Below are 19935 nucleotides of genomic sequence, written 5' to 3' on the forward strand. Positions count from 1 at the left end.
CATATTTATGAAAGCAGTAACAGTAAAGGCACTGAATAGCCCATTAATGTGTAAGCTCGCGCTCCATCGGCCCAAAGTCCGGCATCTGACCATCGCGGAAGGTCTCTACGTGTTATTGTCTTTTCTCGAATACTTTCTCGAAGTATTTTTTGATTAAATGCAATACATTTGAATATGTATTCTGTCTTTATTTCATCTGACTCCATAAACGAAAAGGTTTTAATGATATCTGTGCATCATTAAATATGAGCGAATGTTTGACTATTCCTTTTAACTCTTTAATGAAAATAATGTCAAAGTCAGTTAGAATAATCAAATGTAACAATTTATTATGTCAGGTAAATGTATCATGCCAATTTCATAATCAAATATAGATAAGATAATCGATACAAAACACCAAATGCTCTGGAATAAAGATAAGAGATGCAAAGCCAACATTAAAGGTGCTGTATGTAGTTTTCAGCGACCTCTAGCGGTGATGTTTCAGATTGCAACCAATAAATTTACAAGCGCATGCTCGAATTTATGAGCGAGCACTGTGGGTACCTTCAGACTGAGACGCAGGGCCTGAAATTAACACCCGACCACACGCCAAATGCGGGTGAATTCTGCAGTTGGCGGGTAACACTGTCAATCTACCTGCCACATTGGCAGGTAGCCACTGAGCCCCTTCGCGGGGAGTTTGATTGACAGGCGATCTGGCCAATCATAATCCGCCGAATCCGCCTTTTTTGTCCGACAAAGCAGTCAGGAGAGTTCAACGTTGGAGGATTTGAACTTGAAAAAACGGAGTATACTGAGTAGGCCTACTGACATCTTTCCGCAGTTAAAACTAACCACATTCCTACTTATGTTAATTCATGTTTATTTGATGCTATAAATTAACTAGAAGGAAGAGATGATCGGTTCACGAGCAGCTTTAACTGAGGCACCACAGTGATCTGTCAAGACACATTAGGCTACTACAGAGTCACAAAACGGTATTGTCTAAATTTCTTTAAAAATTACCAAATTTTAACGTTGAGACTTTGTTTAATATCAAAAGTAACCAGGACTGTCTTGTCTGTCAGCGTGTTGTCAGTGTCCTCTCTGCTGCGCGATGTGTTTTTCATTGCGTGAGATCATGGTTTGGCGTGAGCCATAGAGGCGTGAGCGCGGTGTAGCTTGTCGGACATAGCAACAGTAACTAAAGGGGCCGGGTCTTTGTGAAGGTTTTTTTTTTTTTTTGCAACTGTTGTTCTTTGACATTTAAACGAAGTCAGCCATTTCGTTGGATTTTAGCTAAAAAATGTGGCGGCACATTACTGTAGTAAAGAAAGCATCTGTGAAAGCAGCGCAGTTTGAGTGTTTCGGAACGTATATGTGATCGGAGAGAAAGATGAGGCCCTTCTCTGACTACGTTTGAATGTGTGAGTCAAGTATTAAACTGTTGGTGAGATGAGATGATAATGCAACGCTGAGTTGCACAGATGTTGGGAGTTGGGAACCGGTGAGTTAATGTCCGGTAGCCTACCCGGTAACTTTACCAGTAATAACAATATTAATTTAGTTCTGCTTAACGGTTCCTGAACGCTGTAACTAACAGCTGCCCAGCCATCAACACAGCCGCGTGTGATTCGTTTACATACGAGCTGCACTAGGTCTATATCTGTATTCTAAGAGTTATTATTACTTGTATGGATCTCGTTAATAACTTGACAGCACTTAAATGTGTATTCTTACAAGTTAAAGAACAAATGTTTGTGCAATTCCTTTTTTCACCTTTTATGAGGCCCAAAAAAAAAACTGGCTGGTAAAAAGTCACTGTGGCGGGTGGATTTTTAAATCCACCTGCCACAGTGGCTGGTGGTCAAAAAAGTTAACTTCAGGCCCTGTTGAGACGCAACACACCGGAGAAAGCATCACACAACATGCTGGAAATTAAGGTAAACTCCCACTGCAACGTTACAATAATAGGCTACTTTTATCAGCTTGACGTTGAACTAATCCTCCATGCTCGTACCATGATAAGTATGGAACCCTATCAACCGTGCCGAATTTTGCCACTGCAAGCACCACTTCACATTTTCTTCAGGAAATGTACATTCTAGGTTTGTAGATAAGGTTTGTCCATGATTCAAATGCCCTGCCGATGTTGAGCCGTGTTTTTTCACCCGAAGTTCATGCGATTCACGTCTGGCCTTACGAGCTTCAGCAGAATTTTTTTTTGTTTGTTTTTTTGTTTATCAATATGTGGAGTTTGTGTTGGAGTCTGTGTTGTGCTGGGATCAGGTCGTTTCTTAGTGTTATCAGACATGTCATAAGTTGCATAAGTCATAAGTCCATGTCATAAGTTGCAGTGTCATCGCTGTTGAGTGCAAAGTCAGTAGGCTAGACGAGGCGAGAGGCTCGGGAACGCGCGTGCAGGTCACGTCACTGGATTTCGCGGTAAATCCGACCCGGCACCTTCACATAAAAATAAGAATACTTGCTTTCCGAGGTAATAGCAAACCCCGCAAAGTGGATCATTTTAATGTGTGATTACAACCCCTTCACACACAGGCAATAAAAAAAGGATTCATTTTAGTAGAAAAGTTACATACAGCACCTTTAAGATACATGGGCCAACTTGAGTTACAAAAAGGCCCAGAGCTCTTTGCTGCATTCCATTATATAGACAGGACCTCTTTTCACATGGAAACATCTGCTAACAATGGGAAGACCACCTTCCTTTGTGTGCCAGCTATCTCTAAACTCCTAAAAACCTTATTACCTTTTGTTTTACTTATTTGGAAATGAGACCTTTGTACCAGTCGCACTGAGATATTTCAAATGATACCGAACTGGGGTGCGTTTCCCGAAAGCATCGTTGGCCAACTATGGTCGCAAGTTCATCGCAATGTCCATTGAACTCTATTGGTAACGACGGAACTTGCGACCATAGTTGGCCAACGATGCTTTCGGGAAACCCACCCCTGGATGACAATTGTTAACATTTAAACCATATAGATTGTGTGTAAATCTCAGGTGATTTTAGCATAAGAGAGAGAGGGTGGGGGAAGAGGGAAAGAGATGTATTCTGAGGTGAGACTTTTGTCTTTTAGTTCGAATGGTAATTTCCAGCAAGGTCCTGTCTTCAACCAGACTGTCTGGCATTTTCTAATTTCTCAATTCTTACAAATGTAATATAATTACCATGTTCAGACGAGTGAATATGTGTTCTTCATGCCTTGTACAAGTTACGATTTTGTGGTTTTATTTTTGTTTATTATCATTTTTAATGTAGTCGTTTTAATTTCTGATTTAAAATAGTAAGCAATCAGTTGATTTTAGGTTTAGAATGAAATGTTTGAATTTTAACCCTTTTTTTCTTATAATGTAAAGCATAGCCTATATAGCAGGGGTGCCCAACCCTGCTCCTGCCGATCGACTGTCCTGCACAGTTCATCTCCAACCCTAATCAAACACACCTGCCTTTAATTTTCAAGCGATCCTGAAGACGCTAATTGGTTGCTTCAGGTGTGTTTGATTAGGGTTGGAGATAAACTGTGCAGGACAGTCGATCGGCAGGACCAGGGTTGGGCACCTCTGCTATATAGATACATTCACTATATTTGTTTTCATAGGCTTTATATTACACATTGTTTGGAGGACAGCATCGATTAATCGAAAAAATAATCGGCAGATTAATCGATTATCAAAATAATCGCTAGTTGCAGCCCTACTGGATAGCCCCGCCCCAGTTAAATCTCATTGGTCCAAAATTCCACTTTAAACATATTTGCTTATTAAAACATCAAGTATATTTTGACTGTGATTTTTTTTAACTGATAGTTGACCCTTGCTTTGATTGTAGATAATGGAGAATGCAGAAATCAACAACATCATTAAAATTGTGGGTCTTCAGTACAAGAAGAGCTATGAAGATCCAGAGTCCCTGAAGAGCTTACGCTACGGAAAGATTATGATCATGACTGATCAGGTGTGATTATGTGCTTTAGTTGTTCTTAATCTGATAATTTTTTTAAGAGAACAGATCTTTTCTATTCAGAATGCATGCAGGTTTTTTCACGAGTTCCCTAAACCTCTATGCATAATTTCTGTTATGTGTACTATCAGGATCAAGATGGCTCTCACATCAAGGGTCTTCTCATTAACTTCTTCCATCACAACTGGCCATCTCTGCTGAAGCACACCTTCCTGGAGGAGTTCATCACACCCATTGTGAAGGTATGATAATCATCCAACAACAACAAAAAAGTTCAGTTTATAAGGTTTTTTTATACTTGTTTCTAAAACTTTCTCTTTAGGCCAATAAGAACAAACAGGCAGTATCGTTTTACAGCATCCCAGAATTTGAAGAATGGAAGAAGCACACAGACAATTTTAAAACTTGGCACATAAAGTACTATAAAGGTTTGTTTTCTGTTTATTTGAAAAAGTCTGCATCAAATAACAAGCAGCATTCTTGACTATATGTTAACTACATATTTGTCAGGTTTGGGTACCAGCACAAGCAAAGAAGCAAAGGAATATTTTGCTGACATGGAAAGACATCGAATTATGTTCAAGTACAATGGCACCGAAGATGATGCGGCCATTACACTGGTTAGTTTTTTCGCTGCTGTTCATAATGTTGGATCTTGTTTGTACTGCATTTAGTGCAACATAACATTTATTCAGATACTAATTGCATATAACTTTGACATATTGGTTAACATTGTCTGTGATCTCTGCTCAGGCTTTCAGTAAGAAGAAAACAGATGACAGGAAAGAGTGGCTGACTAATTTCATGGAGGACAGACGGCAGAGGAGAATGCATGGACTGCCTGAGGTATGGACTCCCTGTCAGTTACACACTACAGCTCAAATGAAAGAGAAATGTTTCTAATGATAAACATTCTTAAAACAGTCTTTATATAGAAGTATCGAAACAGAGTATTAGGACCCATTCACACAAAACAAGTGTGTGAATGTATTATGGCATGACTTTTGACTTTTCAGTTAAACTGCTTTGGGTTAGGCGATATGAAAAAAAATATTTATACAGTATGCATCATTTAACCCTGACCAAATAGTAGTCAAGTCAAGTCACATTTATTTATATAGTGCTTTTACAATACAGATTGTTTCAAAGCAGCTTTACAGAGATAACAGGAAAATAATACAACAAAGTTTGTTTCCTGAAGAAAATAGCATCACAGTCCAGCTAAGTTCAGTGAGGTTTAATTTGTGTTGTAAAAAAGTTATACATTTATTTATATATATATATATATATATATATATATATATATATATATATATATCTCACGGTCGAATCTTCGCAGAGGTGTTATGAAACGAGGATCATGCCACTTTGGCTATATGAGGGCGCTCAATGTCTGATTTCACATAGAACTACCGGTTTTCTGTCAATACGTTAATATTCAGCCTATTATGCTAATGCTGTATATAAAAATGTGCAAAGAAAGAAGATTTTAATAAATATTTTTTAACGTGCTTGAATAAATCCAAACACCCCGTGACCGATTTAAGTTTCACTTTCAATCCGTGACCGACTGAGGAGCGTCTTGGCGGCAAGGATTTAAATCTTTAACAATGTCTGGGATAAGAAAATCTAAAGTGTGAATGTAAACCATCAGAAAGGATATTCTCCAAGGCTGCAAGTGCGATCAGGAAAACCATGATCGCACTTCTGCCGGCCAACGTTAACAAGTTGGTTTTCCACGGCATTCTAAAATGCTTAACGTGAAAAAAGCTTTTAAAACGCTTAAAAGGCACTTTAATGTGGCTTAATGCATGTACACAGTACACACTTTATTAAGAAACCATACTATGTGCAGATAAGCAGATGTAGCCAGAATATGAACGCAATGCGTTCCTCAAAGCGTTTTCTTTACATAATTTGATATTTTAATTTAACTATTTTAGGAGATTAAGTCGTTAAACGTTTTTTCACGTTAAGTGTTTTAGAATGTATTTTATCCGCACGCACAAAAGACTCCAACGGACACAGACAGAGTCAAAGACTGGATTTGTTCTCTCGATCAGGTAGGGTACAAGTGATTTCAAAACTTTTCAGCCGGTTCTAATTTGATTTTTGAATGCTGTGAACATTTTTAGCTAAAAAGACTGCCACTCCAGTTTAGCATTTATTGTTGTTTCTGCAGTTAAAAAGACAAAGTTGAAAATTCTGGTTACTATCGTTATTTTAATAATTTCTTTATTTTAATTGTATTTATTGATCTGTCAGGGTTATCTAATCTAACTAGGCTTGTGTTTTGAATATATGTTCCCCTGCACTTTAGGCATTTTGCACACAATTTGCTCATCTTGTGACTTGATTCTGATTTATTTCGTTTTGTATTTTTATTTATTAGAAAGGTATATTCTGTTCTAATTTAATTTAGTAAATTAATTGTTTATTTTTTCGGTGCATCGATGTTGTGCTGTACTTAGAGCCTGCTCGCACAGGTAATTTAGCCGATTTAATTTGATTTGCATGTAAAATGCGAATCCTGTCTGCAGTGTGGCCTTTCTGGAGTTATTTATGTTATTAGTTTTATTGATCCATTGATCCACGATGTACATTTATTGATCCACGATGTACATCGCGGCTTTCAAATGTTAATTATTTGAACACCCTGCTATTTTGCAAGTTCTCCCACTTAGAAATCATGGAGGGGTCTGAAATTGTCATCGTAGGTGCATGTCCACTGTGAGAGACATAATCTAAAAAAAAAAATCCAGAAATCACAATGTATGATTTTTTAACTATTTATTTGTATGATATAGCTGCAAATAAGTATTTGAACACCTGAGAAAATCAATGTTAATATTTGGTACAGTAGCCTTTGTTTGCAATTACAGAGGTCAAACGTTTCCTGTAGTTTTTCACCAGGTTTGCACACACTGCAGGAGGGATTTTGGCCCACTCCTCCACACAGATCTTCTCTAGATCAGTCAGGTTTCTGGGCTGTCGCTGAGAAACACAGAGATTGGGTTTAGGTCTGGAGACTGGCTAGGCCACGCCAGAACCTTGATATGCTTCTTACAGAGCCACTCCTTGGTTATCCTGGCTGTGTGCTTCGGGTCATTGTCATGTTGGAAGACCCAGCCTCGACCCATCTTCAATGCTCTAACTGAGGGAAGGAGGTTGTTCCCCAAAATCTCGCAATACATGGCCCCGGTCATCCTCTCCTTAATACAGTGCAGTCGCCCTGTCCCATGTGCAGAAAAACACCCCCAAAGCATGATGCTACCACCCCCATGCTTCACAGTAGGGATGGTGTTCTTGGGATGGTACTCATCATTCTTCTTCCTCCAAACACGTTTAGTGGAATAATGACCAAAAAGTTCTATTTTGGTCTCATCTGACCACATGACTTTCTCCCATGACTCCTCTGGATCATCCAAATGGTCATTGGCAAACTTAAGACGGGCCTTGACATGTGCTGGTTTAAGCAGGAGAACCTTCCGTGCCATGCATGATTTCAAACCATGACGTCTTAGTGTATTACCAACAGTAACCTTGGTCCCAGCTCTTTTCAGGTCATTGACCAGCTCCTCCCGTGTAGTTCTGGGCTGATTTCTCACCTTTCTTAGGATCATTGAGACCCCACGAGGTGAGATCTTGAATGGAGCCCCAGTCCGAGGGAGATTGACAGTCATGTTTAGCTTCTTCCATTTTCTAATGATTGCTCCAACAGTGGACCTTTTTTCACCAAGCTGCTTGGCAATTTCCCCGTAGCCCTTTCCAGCCTTGTGGAGGTGTACAATTTTGTCTCTAGTGTCTTTGGACAGCTCTTTGGTCTTGGCCATGTTAGCAGTTGGATTCTTACTGATTGTATGGGGTGGACAGGTGTCTTTATGCAGCTAACAACCTCAAACAGGTGCATCTAATTTAGCATAATAAATGGAGTGGAGGTGGACATTTTAAAGGCAGACTAACAGGTATTTGAGGGTCAGAATTCTAGCTGATAGACAGGTGTTCAAATACTTATTTGCAGCTGTATCATACAAATAAATAGTAAAAAAATCATATATTGTGATTTCTGGATTTTTTTTTTTAGATTATGTCTCTCACAGTGGACATGCACCCACAATGATAATTTCAGACCCCTCCATGATTTCCAAGTGGGAGAACTTGCAAAATAGCAGGGTGTTCAAATACTTATTTTCCTCACTATATATATATATATATATATATATATATATATATATATATATATATATATATATATAGCCGCTCTGGAGAAAACTGTGATGTCATCGTCCAGTTCAGTTCTCATATAATGGTGTCAATGCAGGCTGATCAATATTATTGTTGAATATTAAATAAAATGTTAAATTTAATGTCCCCAACTAAGCAAGGCAAAAGCCAATGGCAACAAAGGTGAAAAAGGCGACAGTGGCAAGGAAACAAAACTCCATCAGGTGAGAAAAAAACCTTGGGAGAAACCAGGCTCAGTTGGGAAGCCAGTTCTCCTCTGGCCAACGAACAGTGTATGATTATGATTCAGGCAGCAGGTCAGAAGTCAGATTGGATTGGAACAATTGAAACAAACAGAATTATCCAGTTCCATCTGGGTGAAGATCGGAGTCATCACGCCAGTATGGAGACAAGTTTGTTGAGGATCAGTGCCAATGGCTGTCGTGTCGATGAGGCCTCCACAGGGGAGAGTCTAGTTGACACAACCTCTGCTGACACTTCAGGGATGCGTTGTTGTCGTGTCTACGCTCAGGTCCTCCATCTGATCTGGATACGGCCCGGATCCGGCTGATTACAGTAAACCTCGGAATAAGCAGAAAGACTAACATTAGCGTAGATGCCATTCTTCTTATGATTTAATGAATACATCAGGTGTTATAGGAAGTGTCCCCGGTTCAGGCTGACCTCATTTATGCAGCCTAATAATCATTTTACTGATTCGAATAATAGGAATGTATAATTTTCTATGTGTATGCCAGGTTAAAGAGATGTGTTTTTAGTCTAGATTTAAACTGACAGAGTGTGTCTGCTTTCCAGACATTGTTAGAGAGATTGTTTCAGAGTTTAGGTGCTAAATAGAAAAAGGATCTACCACCAGCAGTCGATTTTGATATTCTAGGTATTATCAACTGGCCAGAATTTTGAGATTGCAATAGACGTGAAGGACTATAATGCGTTAAGAGCTCACTCAAGTACTTGGGAGCTAAACCATTTAGTGCTTTGTAAGTAATCAGCAATATTTTAAAATTTATACGATGTTAAATAGGGAGCCAATGCAGTGTTGACAGAACCGGGCTAATATGGTCATACTTCCTGGTTCTAGTAAGAACTCTAGCTGCTGCGTTTTGGACCAGCTGTAGTTTGTTATTATGCGTGCAGGGCAACCACCCATAAGAGCATTACAATAATCTAGCCTTGAGGTCATGAACGCATGAACTAAATGTTCTGCATTTTTCATTGAAAGCATATGTCGTAATTTAGATACATTTTTAAGATGGACGAATGCGGTTTTACAGATGCTAGAAACGTGGCTTTCAAATGAAAGATTTGTATCAAAGAGCACACCCAGGTTCCTAACCGATAACGAAGACTTGAGAGAGCAGCCATCAAGTGTTAGACAGTATTCTAGGTTAGTACGTGCGATGGTTTTTGGTCCATTCATTAGAAACTCTTTTATTTTATTTTTTTTAATAAGGGCCCTTTCACACCTGAAAGTCTGCACCAAGGTCCGAACCAGAGTTCATGTTTTTATACTTTGTATACATTTGGTTAGTTTTGGTTTGGTTTCACATTGCAATTATGCGAGCGCACTAAAGAACTTTTCATGACGTACTTGCGTCCTGTCGTCATCATCTACATGGCTGCATATTGACATTGATTGGGTTGTAAACGGACGTGCGTCTGACGTCAGCGTGTTGTCAATTCGGCGGGAAACTTTGACAAGAATGAATGAACAGACGCATATCGTTGCCACTATACTGTTATTATTATGGCATTACTCCCTGCAGCACCAACTATACTCGAGGCTAGTTCAAATTCGCCAAATGAACGTCCTCGTTGTGCGAACATTTTATCATCGCCGACAGGACGCTGGACAAATGTGTGTTTGTGTGTGTGTGTGCGCGCGCGCGCGCACGCGAATCAGCTGGAAGAAACGCTGTGGGCAGAACTGACAGATCTGCACATAAATATTCTTCTTCAGTTGTTTAGGCCACGCGGGAACCACCGGGACTTCCTGTAAATAGTCCGAACCATACAGAAAATGCTTTCACACTAGAAACGAACCAAACCTTTGAACAGTTTGATCCGGACCGAGACCACCTCTTTTCGTCGGGCCAAATTTCGTCTGTTTGGTCCGGACCGTGGTCCGGGGGAGGTTTCACACCTGTAATTTTGATTCGGACCAAACTGAAAAGTCCGAAAGTCCGGACCAAACAAGGTAGGTGTGAAAGGGCCCTAAGTAATAGGAAATTACTAGTCATCCAAATTTTTATATCAGCTATGCATTCCGTTAATTAATTAGACATGTTATATAGCTTATTTAATGTATAAATTAAGGTATGTCCAAAAAAACTGGTAATGGTAATTCATGGTTCCCATGCGTCCTGGAAAACCTGGAAAATGAAAGACCAATTTTCTAGTCCTGGAAAACACATGGAAAATGGGGAAAAAAGTAAAATGTCCTGGAAACACGGGTTAAACATTTTACGCATGAATGTCTGTTTTCAGCTGCCTTCAACGGGTAATATTGGGCTGGAGCGCTTGTCTGCTTTCATTTCTGCATGTAGCCAGCACAGCGCCCCACGTGACACAAACCTGCCAATATGTACGCATTTTGCGTAGCAAATACGCAATTTGACATCTCAGTACGCTGGTAGGACTTGCCCCTCTAAACTACAGACATGTGAGTTCTGTGGCAAATGTGCACGTGCGGTACTCCTGTCTGACAACACGATGCAGCAGCGTGGTGAAGCAGTTTCAGCTAATCATTGTAGAAAAGCGGAGAATAATGAGTCTACCGAACCTACAACGTAACATTCCCGTCCCTCTCCTCCTGCCCTCTGCCTCAGCACCACTCTAGTCAATGGCACTGCTCTGCCTCACTCTCTGTACCCCGTTCCCCATTCGCTGCAGTTGGGCTTAAAAAGGTAAACTGTGTGTGTGTGTGTGTGTGTGTGTGTGTGTGTGTGTGTGTGTGTGCGCGCCCGCGTCTTGCTATACTTGTGTGGACCAACCTTTGACAGGCCACCATAATTATGTGGACATTTGTAGTTGTGAGGACATTTTGCCTGGTCCACACAATGCTTAACAAGTGATTAAACTCTACCAGTTAGGTTTAGAGGTATGGTGTGAATTAGGTTTAGGTTAAGGTTAGGGTTAGGGTTCGGCAACACTGCAAAGGAGCAAGAATGAGGTATATGCAATACCTTGAGGATGAAAAAAAGAATAAAGAACAAACTGCAAATGAGAAGAAAAGAAAGGAGCTCCACCAAGACATAGAAAATGTCAAAGCAAAACAGAGAAGAATAATGAAAAGCAGTGAGATGATGCAGAAAGAGGCAGACGAAATGGCAATGAAAGCAGAAAAAAAACAGGACTTCACATTACTGTCCAAATCCAATGCTTATCGCAAAAGTGTGGCCGAGAAAAAGGAAGAGCTGCAAGCCCTAGCAAAAACACTGGAAGACCTGCAGGAGAGCGTCAAGAAGCTACAACAACAGATTTATTTTAGAGAAACATTTTAATTGAAATGACATTACTTTGTTTTATATTGACCTTTGTGCACTGCAGGATAGGATTTGAGTTTGATATTTATATTTTTGATTTATTTTTGCAGTGATTTTCATTTTTACTTGAAGAATGCAGGTGTCAGATGCACTAAGTCAACTGTAAGTAAACAGTAAACAGATAAAGTAAAGGAAATTGTTTTGGTGATTTATTGAACATAAAATATTTTGTGGAGAAAGTACAAGAGAGAAAGATTGAGATGAATAAACATTTAAGCAATCTGGTTAAATGTACAAAATATAAGGTACAATTGTAGAAAATAGCAATTCTCCAAAGCTTGGTATATATGATATATATATTTTCATATCAGATCCATTTCATACACCAGTAGACTAAATGGATTTTGCATTTAAACACATTTAGCTTTACAAAAGGTCTATCCATTTCAGCAATATAATTGACAAAAACGGTTACAAAGATTTGATAATCAAAATAATTTAGAGTCAAAAACACATAACTCATCAGTTTATGCCATTATGTATACCAGATGCGTAATGTGCCTTGGTGCGAGCAGATGCAATTAATTTAGAAGTCCGATAATAGTTAATATTTTCTAATGTTAGTGACTGATTGCGAATACAGCTTGACTGTGAGTATTTGGACTTTTAAACTGATATCAGCAAGTAAAATAGCAGTGTATGAACTAAAGTAAAGAATAACTTCTGTTTTAGTAGTGTGGCATTGCAAGTAGAGGAAAGCAGGTGGCATTGTGAAAGACAACAATCTACCAATCTATAAAGGTATAGGTACAATATCACATCTGTTTCAAAATATATATCGATATGATAATATCGGTATATCGCCCAGCCTTAGTTGTGATAACTTGACTCGCACTGTAGCAGCTGAAAAAGTCTTGAAAATGTCCTGGAAAAGTCCTGGAAAATCATTTCAAGAAAAGAGTGGGAACCAAATTGTGTGCTTTTAGCATAATAATCTGTTTGGTTGTAAAAAATTTTTTTTTTAATCTGTATAAAATGAAATTGAATGTAGCTATACCTGTGGAATCGTTCACAGACATGTAGATGTTCAACTAATAAAAATCTTCATAACTGGCAAACAATAGGATGCATCTGCAGACTTGCTTTCAATTGACTGTATATGTCCACGACACCAAATGAGAAATTGCTTCAGATGATTCAGAACGTGCAGGGAACTGAACAAATAATTCAAACTGATTCATGAACCAATTTTGACTGTTTTGCCAACTTGTTTGATCAAGTCTTTTAACAAAATCGACTCAAACGAGTGATTCATTTGTGAATGGGGCATCGCTCATACCCCAGAAAAAGGACACCGCTTGGAATAAACGTAACATGTATTGCATTAAAATAAAGTAACGAGAGGAATGTCGCCCAGCGTAACGAAGTAAAAGTACAGTTTTTATTTTAATTTTAAATGTTCTCAAGTTAAAATAAAACAACCCACATTTAAATCTAAAAGTACACATTTTCCAAAAAAATTTACATGTAACGGAGTAAATATAGTTCGCTACTACCTACCTCTGATATTACACTTTTTATATGCATTTTATGCATCCCCACCCCCATCCCTACTAACTACATAAGGCCAATACAAACTTAAAAGTGTCAAGACTTTTTCATGCTGTTTAAAACTCACTACTGTTAAAAAATGAATAATTTTCTGATCTTTCAGTGTGCACATCTCTGTTTTCTTTTCACAGCAATACCTGTACGGCACAACAACACGACACCTGTCCTACAATGACTTCATCAATAAAGAACTCATCCTCTTCTCCAATTCTGACAATGAGCGTTCGATTCCATCGCTTGTTGATGGTGTGTATCTTGATTTACGGTTTTAACATGTTAAACTCTGGATTTCTCTTTTTAGCTGAGTAAATAAATGGTTTTTTTTTGTGTGTGTGGAATAGTTGCAGTTCTGATTATGTATGACCAAAGTAATAATGTAGATGTGAAATTTCCAAATGCTGCTGGCCTCTAATTTAACTGGGTTTCTAAACTTCAAGTCTACTTTCATCTGCTGTATGCAGGTCTGAAGCCAGGTCAGAGGAAGGTGTTGTTCACCTGTTTGAAGAGGAATGATAAAAGGGAGGTTAAGGTGGCCCAGCTGGCCGGATCCGTGGCTGAGATGTCTGCATACCATCACGGTGAAGTTAGTAGCAAACATTTATTTTCCTTTCTTCTTTAATTTGTTCTTGGTCATTATCAGTGCAATGATTTACTGGTTTTCTTGATGCATTGATTAAAATGTGATTCATTTGCATTAGCCTTGGAATATGTATTTTAAAACTTGAATTGCTTATTTAAAAAAAAGAAAAAAATCTAGATAATATAATGTTGAAAATGACCAGGCATCAAGTGTACACTTATTTATTGAAATAAATCCGAATTAAATATTTTTTTTACAAGAAATGTTGTATTTTATGCAGCAAGCCCTGATGATGACTATCGTGAATTTGGCCCAGAACTTTGTGGGCAGCAACAATGTCAACATCCTTCAGCCTCTTGGCCAGTTTGGTACCCGTATCAATGGCGGTAAAGATGCTGCCAGCCCTCGTTACATCTTCACTATGCTTAGGTAAGATTTTATTTGTTTTGATTTAATAATTTGTGAAGTGAGTGCTTAGACCATGTATAACAGAGCATTTCTAATAATGATTAGATTTTAGAAATGTTGAGATCTTCATCATGATGCTTTTTAGGGCTGCAACTAACGTTTTATTAGGGCTGGATGATTAATCGAAAAGTAATCGAAACCGAAATCCAGAGCCTATAACCGACATAATTTTACCAAGTCGGTTATTTCGGTTTTTTATTCCTATTTCCGCCCACTGTGTGTTAATGTACTTTCCCCTTAAAACATATTACCGCGTGTGTAGTCACGTGACTCCGCCCTGTCCCTTAGCTCTGAACGCGCGTCTATTTCGCTTCAAACGCTCGCTTTGGACGCGCGAATGGATTCAAAATGTTTAAGCGTAGAACTAGACGCGATAGACACGAATTTGACGCTCTATTCGCGTTTGGTGTCAACGCAGCATAATGAACAGGCTGCGATGTCAAGATTGCAATGCTGGATGTGTGTGTGTGTGTGTCAGAGAGAGAGAGAGGCACGGGCGCGATCTAACAGTGGAAACATAAAAACATCATTTGTCATTACAACATCAACGTCAATTTGTTCATACAGGACATCATTAAAACTGCAAAGTGTTTAGCCTACTTATATTTGTGTAAAACATTGTGCTTTTGTCATGTAAACTCTTGTCAAACTGTAACCTACAACTGTCACCCAAGCAAAATCACACACACACACACACACTGTGTACATTTTTTTTTTAATCAAATTATCAAAAAGCAAAAATGATCTCATCTTTTGGACATTAATCATATTGCATTGGTTTTCATTTCTTGTCCTAAAACAGAGCACTAATCTTTGTATTTTTAAGTAACACATTCTACATTGATTAAAAAATCAAATCAAATGTGTTTTTAATGGTAGTATTATTTTATACAGAAATACATTATTTATAATTCAGATGAGAAGTGAAAGTTAATTTAAATTTTAAGGAAACAAATATATTGATCTGAAATATAGCAAATTAATTTTAAATTCATTCAGTTTACCAAACATATCTCAAGGCCTTTTGAATAAAGGGTGGCAGTCTTTCACTATCAACTGTTGTTGTGGACTATATACTGGAGAAGTATTTGTTCTCCATTTGAGTGATCTGTTTTTATGTGGCTAATTGAGCAAAGTGCTTCCATATATTTTATTATTAGTAGTATTAGTTCAAGAATAAAATAAAGATATCGGATTGATATCGGTATCGGCAAATAGCCAAAGCTGCGGCATCGGTATCGTATCGGAAGTGAAAAAGTGGTATCGGGACATCCCTAACTCTTTCATTAGAAAAAAATAACCGTGAACGTATTTACAGTATAAGCCTTGCCAGTGGCATAGGAATTTTTTTTAAATAATCGTTCAATAATCGTAATCGAGGTAACTTGTTTGATTAATTGCGATTATGATTTTAGCCAAAATCGCCCAGCCCTACGTTTTATATTGATAATTGATTTTTGTGTCAATTATTTCTTTGATTAATCAGATGAAAAAATCCTGTAATAAAAATTAGTACTTTAAATCCATTATTAAAAATGGATTGTACTCCAAACAATGTGCAATTTGAAGGCTATGAAAACAAATATAGTGAATACATGAGCAATATCACACGAGTAACAGTGCGATATGGCTGTATATCAGCACGGCTGGGATTCGGCTGTAGGTAATCACAGCGTGCTGATATACAGCCATATCACAAGGCTACGAGTGTGATATTGTGTTTATACAACAGTAAAATAAGTTAATAAATAAGAAACAACAACGGAGTGTCTTTAAAAAACTCTCTTGTGCAGAACTACTTGCTTCCGTGACGGATTTAAAGTGATATTTCACCGCTGGAAAGATGAATGTGTATTTAAATTGGGTCATTTATGTAGTAATGTGAAATTATTTTAGAAGTTGGTGCCTTCTAGACTGAGAAAAGCCAGAAAATGTATTTTTGGCTCATGTGGATGAAAGACAACAACTCCCAGAATGCACTTGCTTCACTGCCCTAAGAGGCCACTCCCAAGCCACACCTACCGGTTACAGAGGGCAGTATCGGAATAAATGATACAACTAGGCTACTAGTTGACTCGAAACTGAAAAGACTCTGTTTTATCGTGAGTCTCCGTGACGAGTTAGTTGATAAATTAATTTAAAAGCACGGTCATTCAGCTGCTCCGGCCGTCTTTTGTTCCTCCATCATCCACAACTGTTCCTCGTGTATTGCAGCTCGTACAGGTAGCCACGAGCACTGGATTCGTGCACCAGATCTTCAAAATCCCCTTCTGCCATATCATCTACAAAACTACCTTCCGCCATGATGGTTAGCCTATTACTCCGCTTTCTCCACAGAGCAAGAGCCTGTTGGCTTAGCTTAAAAAAAAAAAGATTGCTGACACTATTTGTACAATTCTGTAAGTGAGAGTCTCTAGCCTCTGGCCAAAAAACCCTCCGATGACGCTAAATGACGATTTTTGCGTCATCTGAGTTTTTTTTCTAGACACACAATACAGCAATCTCTCATCTCAGGGGGACATGTGGGAGGGAAGCACGGTCATTCGAAAATACTACCTGGTTTCTACTGATTCAAAGCTTAATGCTAATCGGTGAAGTGTCCCTTTAAATCTTAAATTGACAGTTTGACAGTTGAGCTCAAGCCTTTGTTTCTAATTCTAAAATGTCACGTTAGAACTAGTAACGAAGGAACGTTGAGTCGTATTTGTTGTATTATGTAGAGTATTATGGTATTATGAGAGAGAGATCGACAAACAAACTGCAAGGGGGAACCTCTTGCCAAGGCAGCAGAGGAGGCGACCCCTCTGGTGGAGTGAGCCCTTAGACCCATTGGCGAAGCTTGGCCGCACGCCTCATAGGCAAGAGCGATAGCATCCCTGACCCAATGTGACATGGTCTGCTTAGTGGCAGCAGCCCCTCGGTTGCGGCCCCCATAACAGACGAACAGTTGCTCTGACTTACGCCACTGACTAGTGCGGTGGATGTAGGCCTGAAGAGCACGGACTGGACACAGTCTAGGAGATCTCTCCTGTTCCGGCGTCGTGAACGGCGGAGAGCAGAAGGCCTCAAGAGTGACAGGATGTACAGTTGAAAAAGGCACCTTAGGCAGGTAATTAGGATGAGGATGCAAAATCACTTTCACCATCCCTGGGGCAAAGTCCAGGCAGGATGGCGAGATCGACAGAGCCTGCATATCCCCAATTCTTTTCAAAGAAGTTATTGCCATAAGAAAAAACATCTTTAGAGTCGGAAGTTTGTCAGACGCTGATTCTAGAGTTTCAAAAGGAGTCTCAACCAGACCCTCTAGGACTACTGCTAAGTCCCATGGTGGGATATTGTTTTTTACGGGAGGCCTCAGTCATCTGGCCCCACGAATTAAACAAGCGAGCAGAGGATGTCTCCCGAGTGGCACCCCGTCAACCAAGGCGTGGCAAGCCAAAAGAGCGGCCAAATAAACCTTGAGAGTGGCGGGGGCATGTGCCTGTTGTTAATTTTTTCTGCAGAAAATACAGAACTGAAGCAATCTGGCAGTTGACCGGATCTGCATTATGTACAACACACCACCTTTCAAAGACACTCCATTTGTTGGCATAACTCTTTCTAGTGGAGGAATCCCTATCACTTAGAATGGTCTCAATAACGGCAGGCGAAAGCCTAGTGTCCCTCAGTTGGTACCCACCAGGGGCCAAACATGAAGGTTCCAGAGGTTGGGCCTGGGATGGAATATCGTGGCCTCCGTCTGAAACAGAAAGTCCCTCCTCTCCGGAATCGTCCATGGCGAGCCGTTGAGGAGAGATATTATCTCGGAGAACCAAACTCTGGCTAGAACTCCTGGGAGTAGAGAAACTGGAGGAAACGCATACAGGCACATTCTGGGCCATGTGTGCGCTATTGCATCCAGACCCAGGGGCTGGGTGACTCAGAGAGAAGTAGATGGGACATTGCGCTTTCTGATAAGAGGCGAAGAGGTCCACCACCACTTCGTAAAATCTGGTCCAAATCTGTTTGACTACTTCTGGGTGGAGTTTCCATTCCCCTATCGGTAGTTTCTGTCTGGACAGTAAATCCGCTCCCACATTCAGGTGCCCTGAGATGTACACTGCCCTGAGTGACAGGAACTTTTCCTGGGCCCAGAGAAAGATTTGTCTCGCTATTCTGTTCAGATTGCGTGATCACAAACCTCCCTGGTGATTTATGTAAGGGACTGCCGCTGTGCCGCACTAGGACATGCCAGTCTCTCAACTGAGGGAGAAAGTATTTCAGGGCCAGAAATACAGTCATCAGCTCGAGGCAGTTGATGTGCCAATTGAGCTGATGACCCTCCCATTCCCCTTGAGCTGGACGACCACTTAAGACCGCTCCCCAGCCCATCAGGGAGGCGTCTGCCGTTAGCATTCTGCGACAGCAAGACGCACCTAAAGTGGGACCCAAAGCAAGGAACCCGGGGTCTCAGCGAGTGCTCTTGCCTTTATTTGCCCTTGGGGATTGTATAGTTGAAATCCCCCGTTTTGAGCCACAACTGAAGTGGTCTCATGCGCAAAAGGCCCAGAGGAATCACTGTGGACGCAGCTGCCATGAGACCTATGTAATGTCCTGACCTAGCAAGATGTTGCCTAGGGTGTTAAAATTGGTCTTGACACGAGCGGGAGACAATTGTGCCCCCGATGGTGACAGAGTCCCATTTAACCCCAAGCATGTTACCCTCAGGGCGGGAGAGAATATGCCCTTCTTGGCGTTGATCTCAGCCCCCTAGAGAGAAGATGAGCGTAGATCGATCTCAGTGTTGAAGCGCAAGCTCTTAAGACTGGGCCAGTATCAGCCAATCGTCTATGTAACATGGCTAGGTCCAATGGAGGGACCCGATATTGGTAAGCTTTGCCCCCAAAAGCAAACTTGGGAACCTCCTGTGTTGTGGCAATATTTCTATATGAAAGTATACGTCCTTCAGATCGATCATGACGAACCAAACGTGATGTTGAATTTACGACACGATCGTCTTTACAGTTAACATCTTGAACTTGAGAGCTTTAACTGTACGTTTTAAGCCTCGAAGATTGGACGCAACCCCCCATCCTTCTTGGGGACCAGGAAGTATCTGCTGTAATAGCCTGACTCTCTCTCTGGAAGAGGAACATGTTCTATGGCCTCTTTGCTCAGCAGAGATTGTAGCTCTTGTGACAGTACATGCAACAGTTCCGGTCTCACGGAAGTGGATACCACGCCGTTGAAACGCGGAGGACGATTAATAAATTGGATTCTGTATCCTATTTGTACTGTACTTAATACCCACGCAGAAAAACCTGGCAGAAGTTTCCGCGCTGCCAGACTCCCTGAGAGTGGTATCAATTTAACACTTCCTTTTGAGGGGATGTTAGATGTTCCGTGTCCTGGATGACAGCAGGAAGCAACAGAACATCTAACATTTCGCTGGAAACCGCTGCTCCCCGAATCACCAGAGGTGGCGAGGAAGTACAGTGGTTTCGTGAGGGTGTCAGGTAAGAGCTGTCTGATTACATGCCTTGTCCCGTCGGGGCACACCCCCACAGACCTGGGACAAAACAACCTTCAGGATTTTGTCT

At 40.2% G+C, this 19935-nt stretch overlaps 1 protein-coding gene across 2 annotated transcripts in view; it reads left to right on the top strand.

Annotated features, from left to right (window-relative positions):
• Nucleotides 1-19935, top strand: part of top2b (DNA topoisomerase II beta) — a 176887-nt gene that overhangs the window by 17701 nt on the left and 139251 nt on the right. For both annotated transcript variants that reach the window (XM_079878971.1, XM_079878972.1), the window contains exons 13-20: nucleotides 3836-3961; nucleotides 4099-4209; nucleotides 4290-4395; nucleotides 4478-4587; nucleotides 4721-4813; nucleotides 13440-13554; nucleotides 13770-13891; nucleotides 14169-14317. In XM_079878971.1, the coding sequence (XP_079735097.1) occupies nucleotides 3836-3961; nucleotides 4099-4209; nucleotides 4290-4395; nucleotides 4478-4587; nucleotides 4721-4813; nucleotides 13440-13554; nucleotides 13770-13891; nucleotides 14169-14317 (932 nt within the window). The remainder of the gene's footprint in view (nucleotides 1-3835; nucleotides 3962-4098; nucleotides 4210-4289; nucleotides 4396-4477; nucleotides 4588-4720; nucleotides 4814-13439; nucleotides 13555-13769; nucleotides 13892-14168; nucleotides 14318-19935) is intronic.

This window comes from Squalius cephalus (genome assembly GCF_949319135.1).
Source record: "Squalius cephalus genome assembly, chromosome: 8".
NCBI lineage: Eukaryota > Metazoa > Chordata > Actinopteri > Cypriniformes > Leuciscidae > Squalius > Squalius cephalus.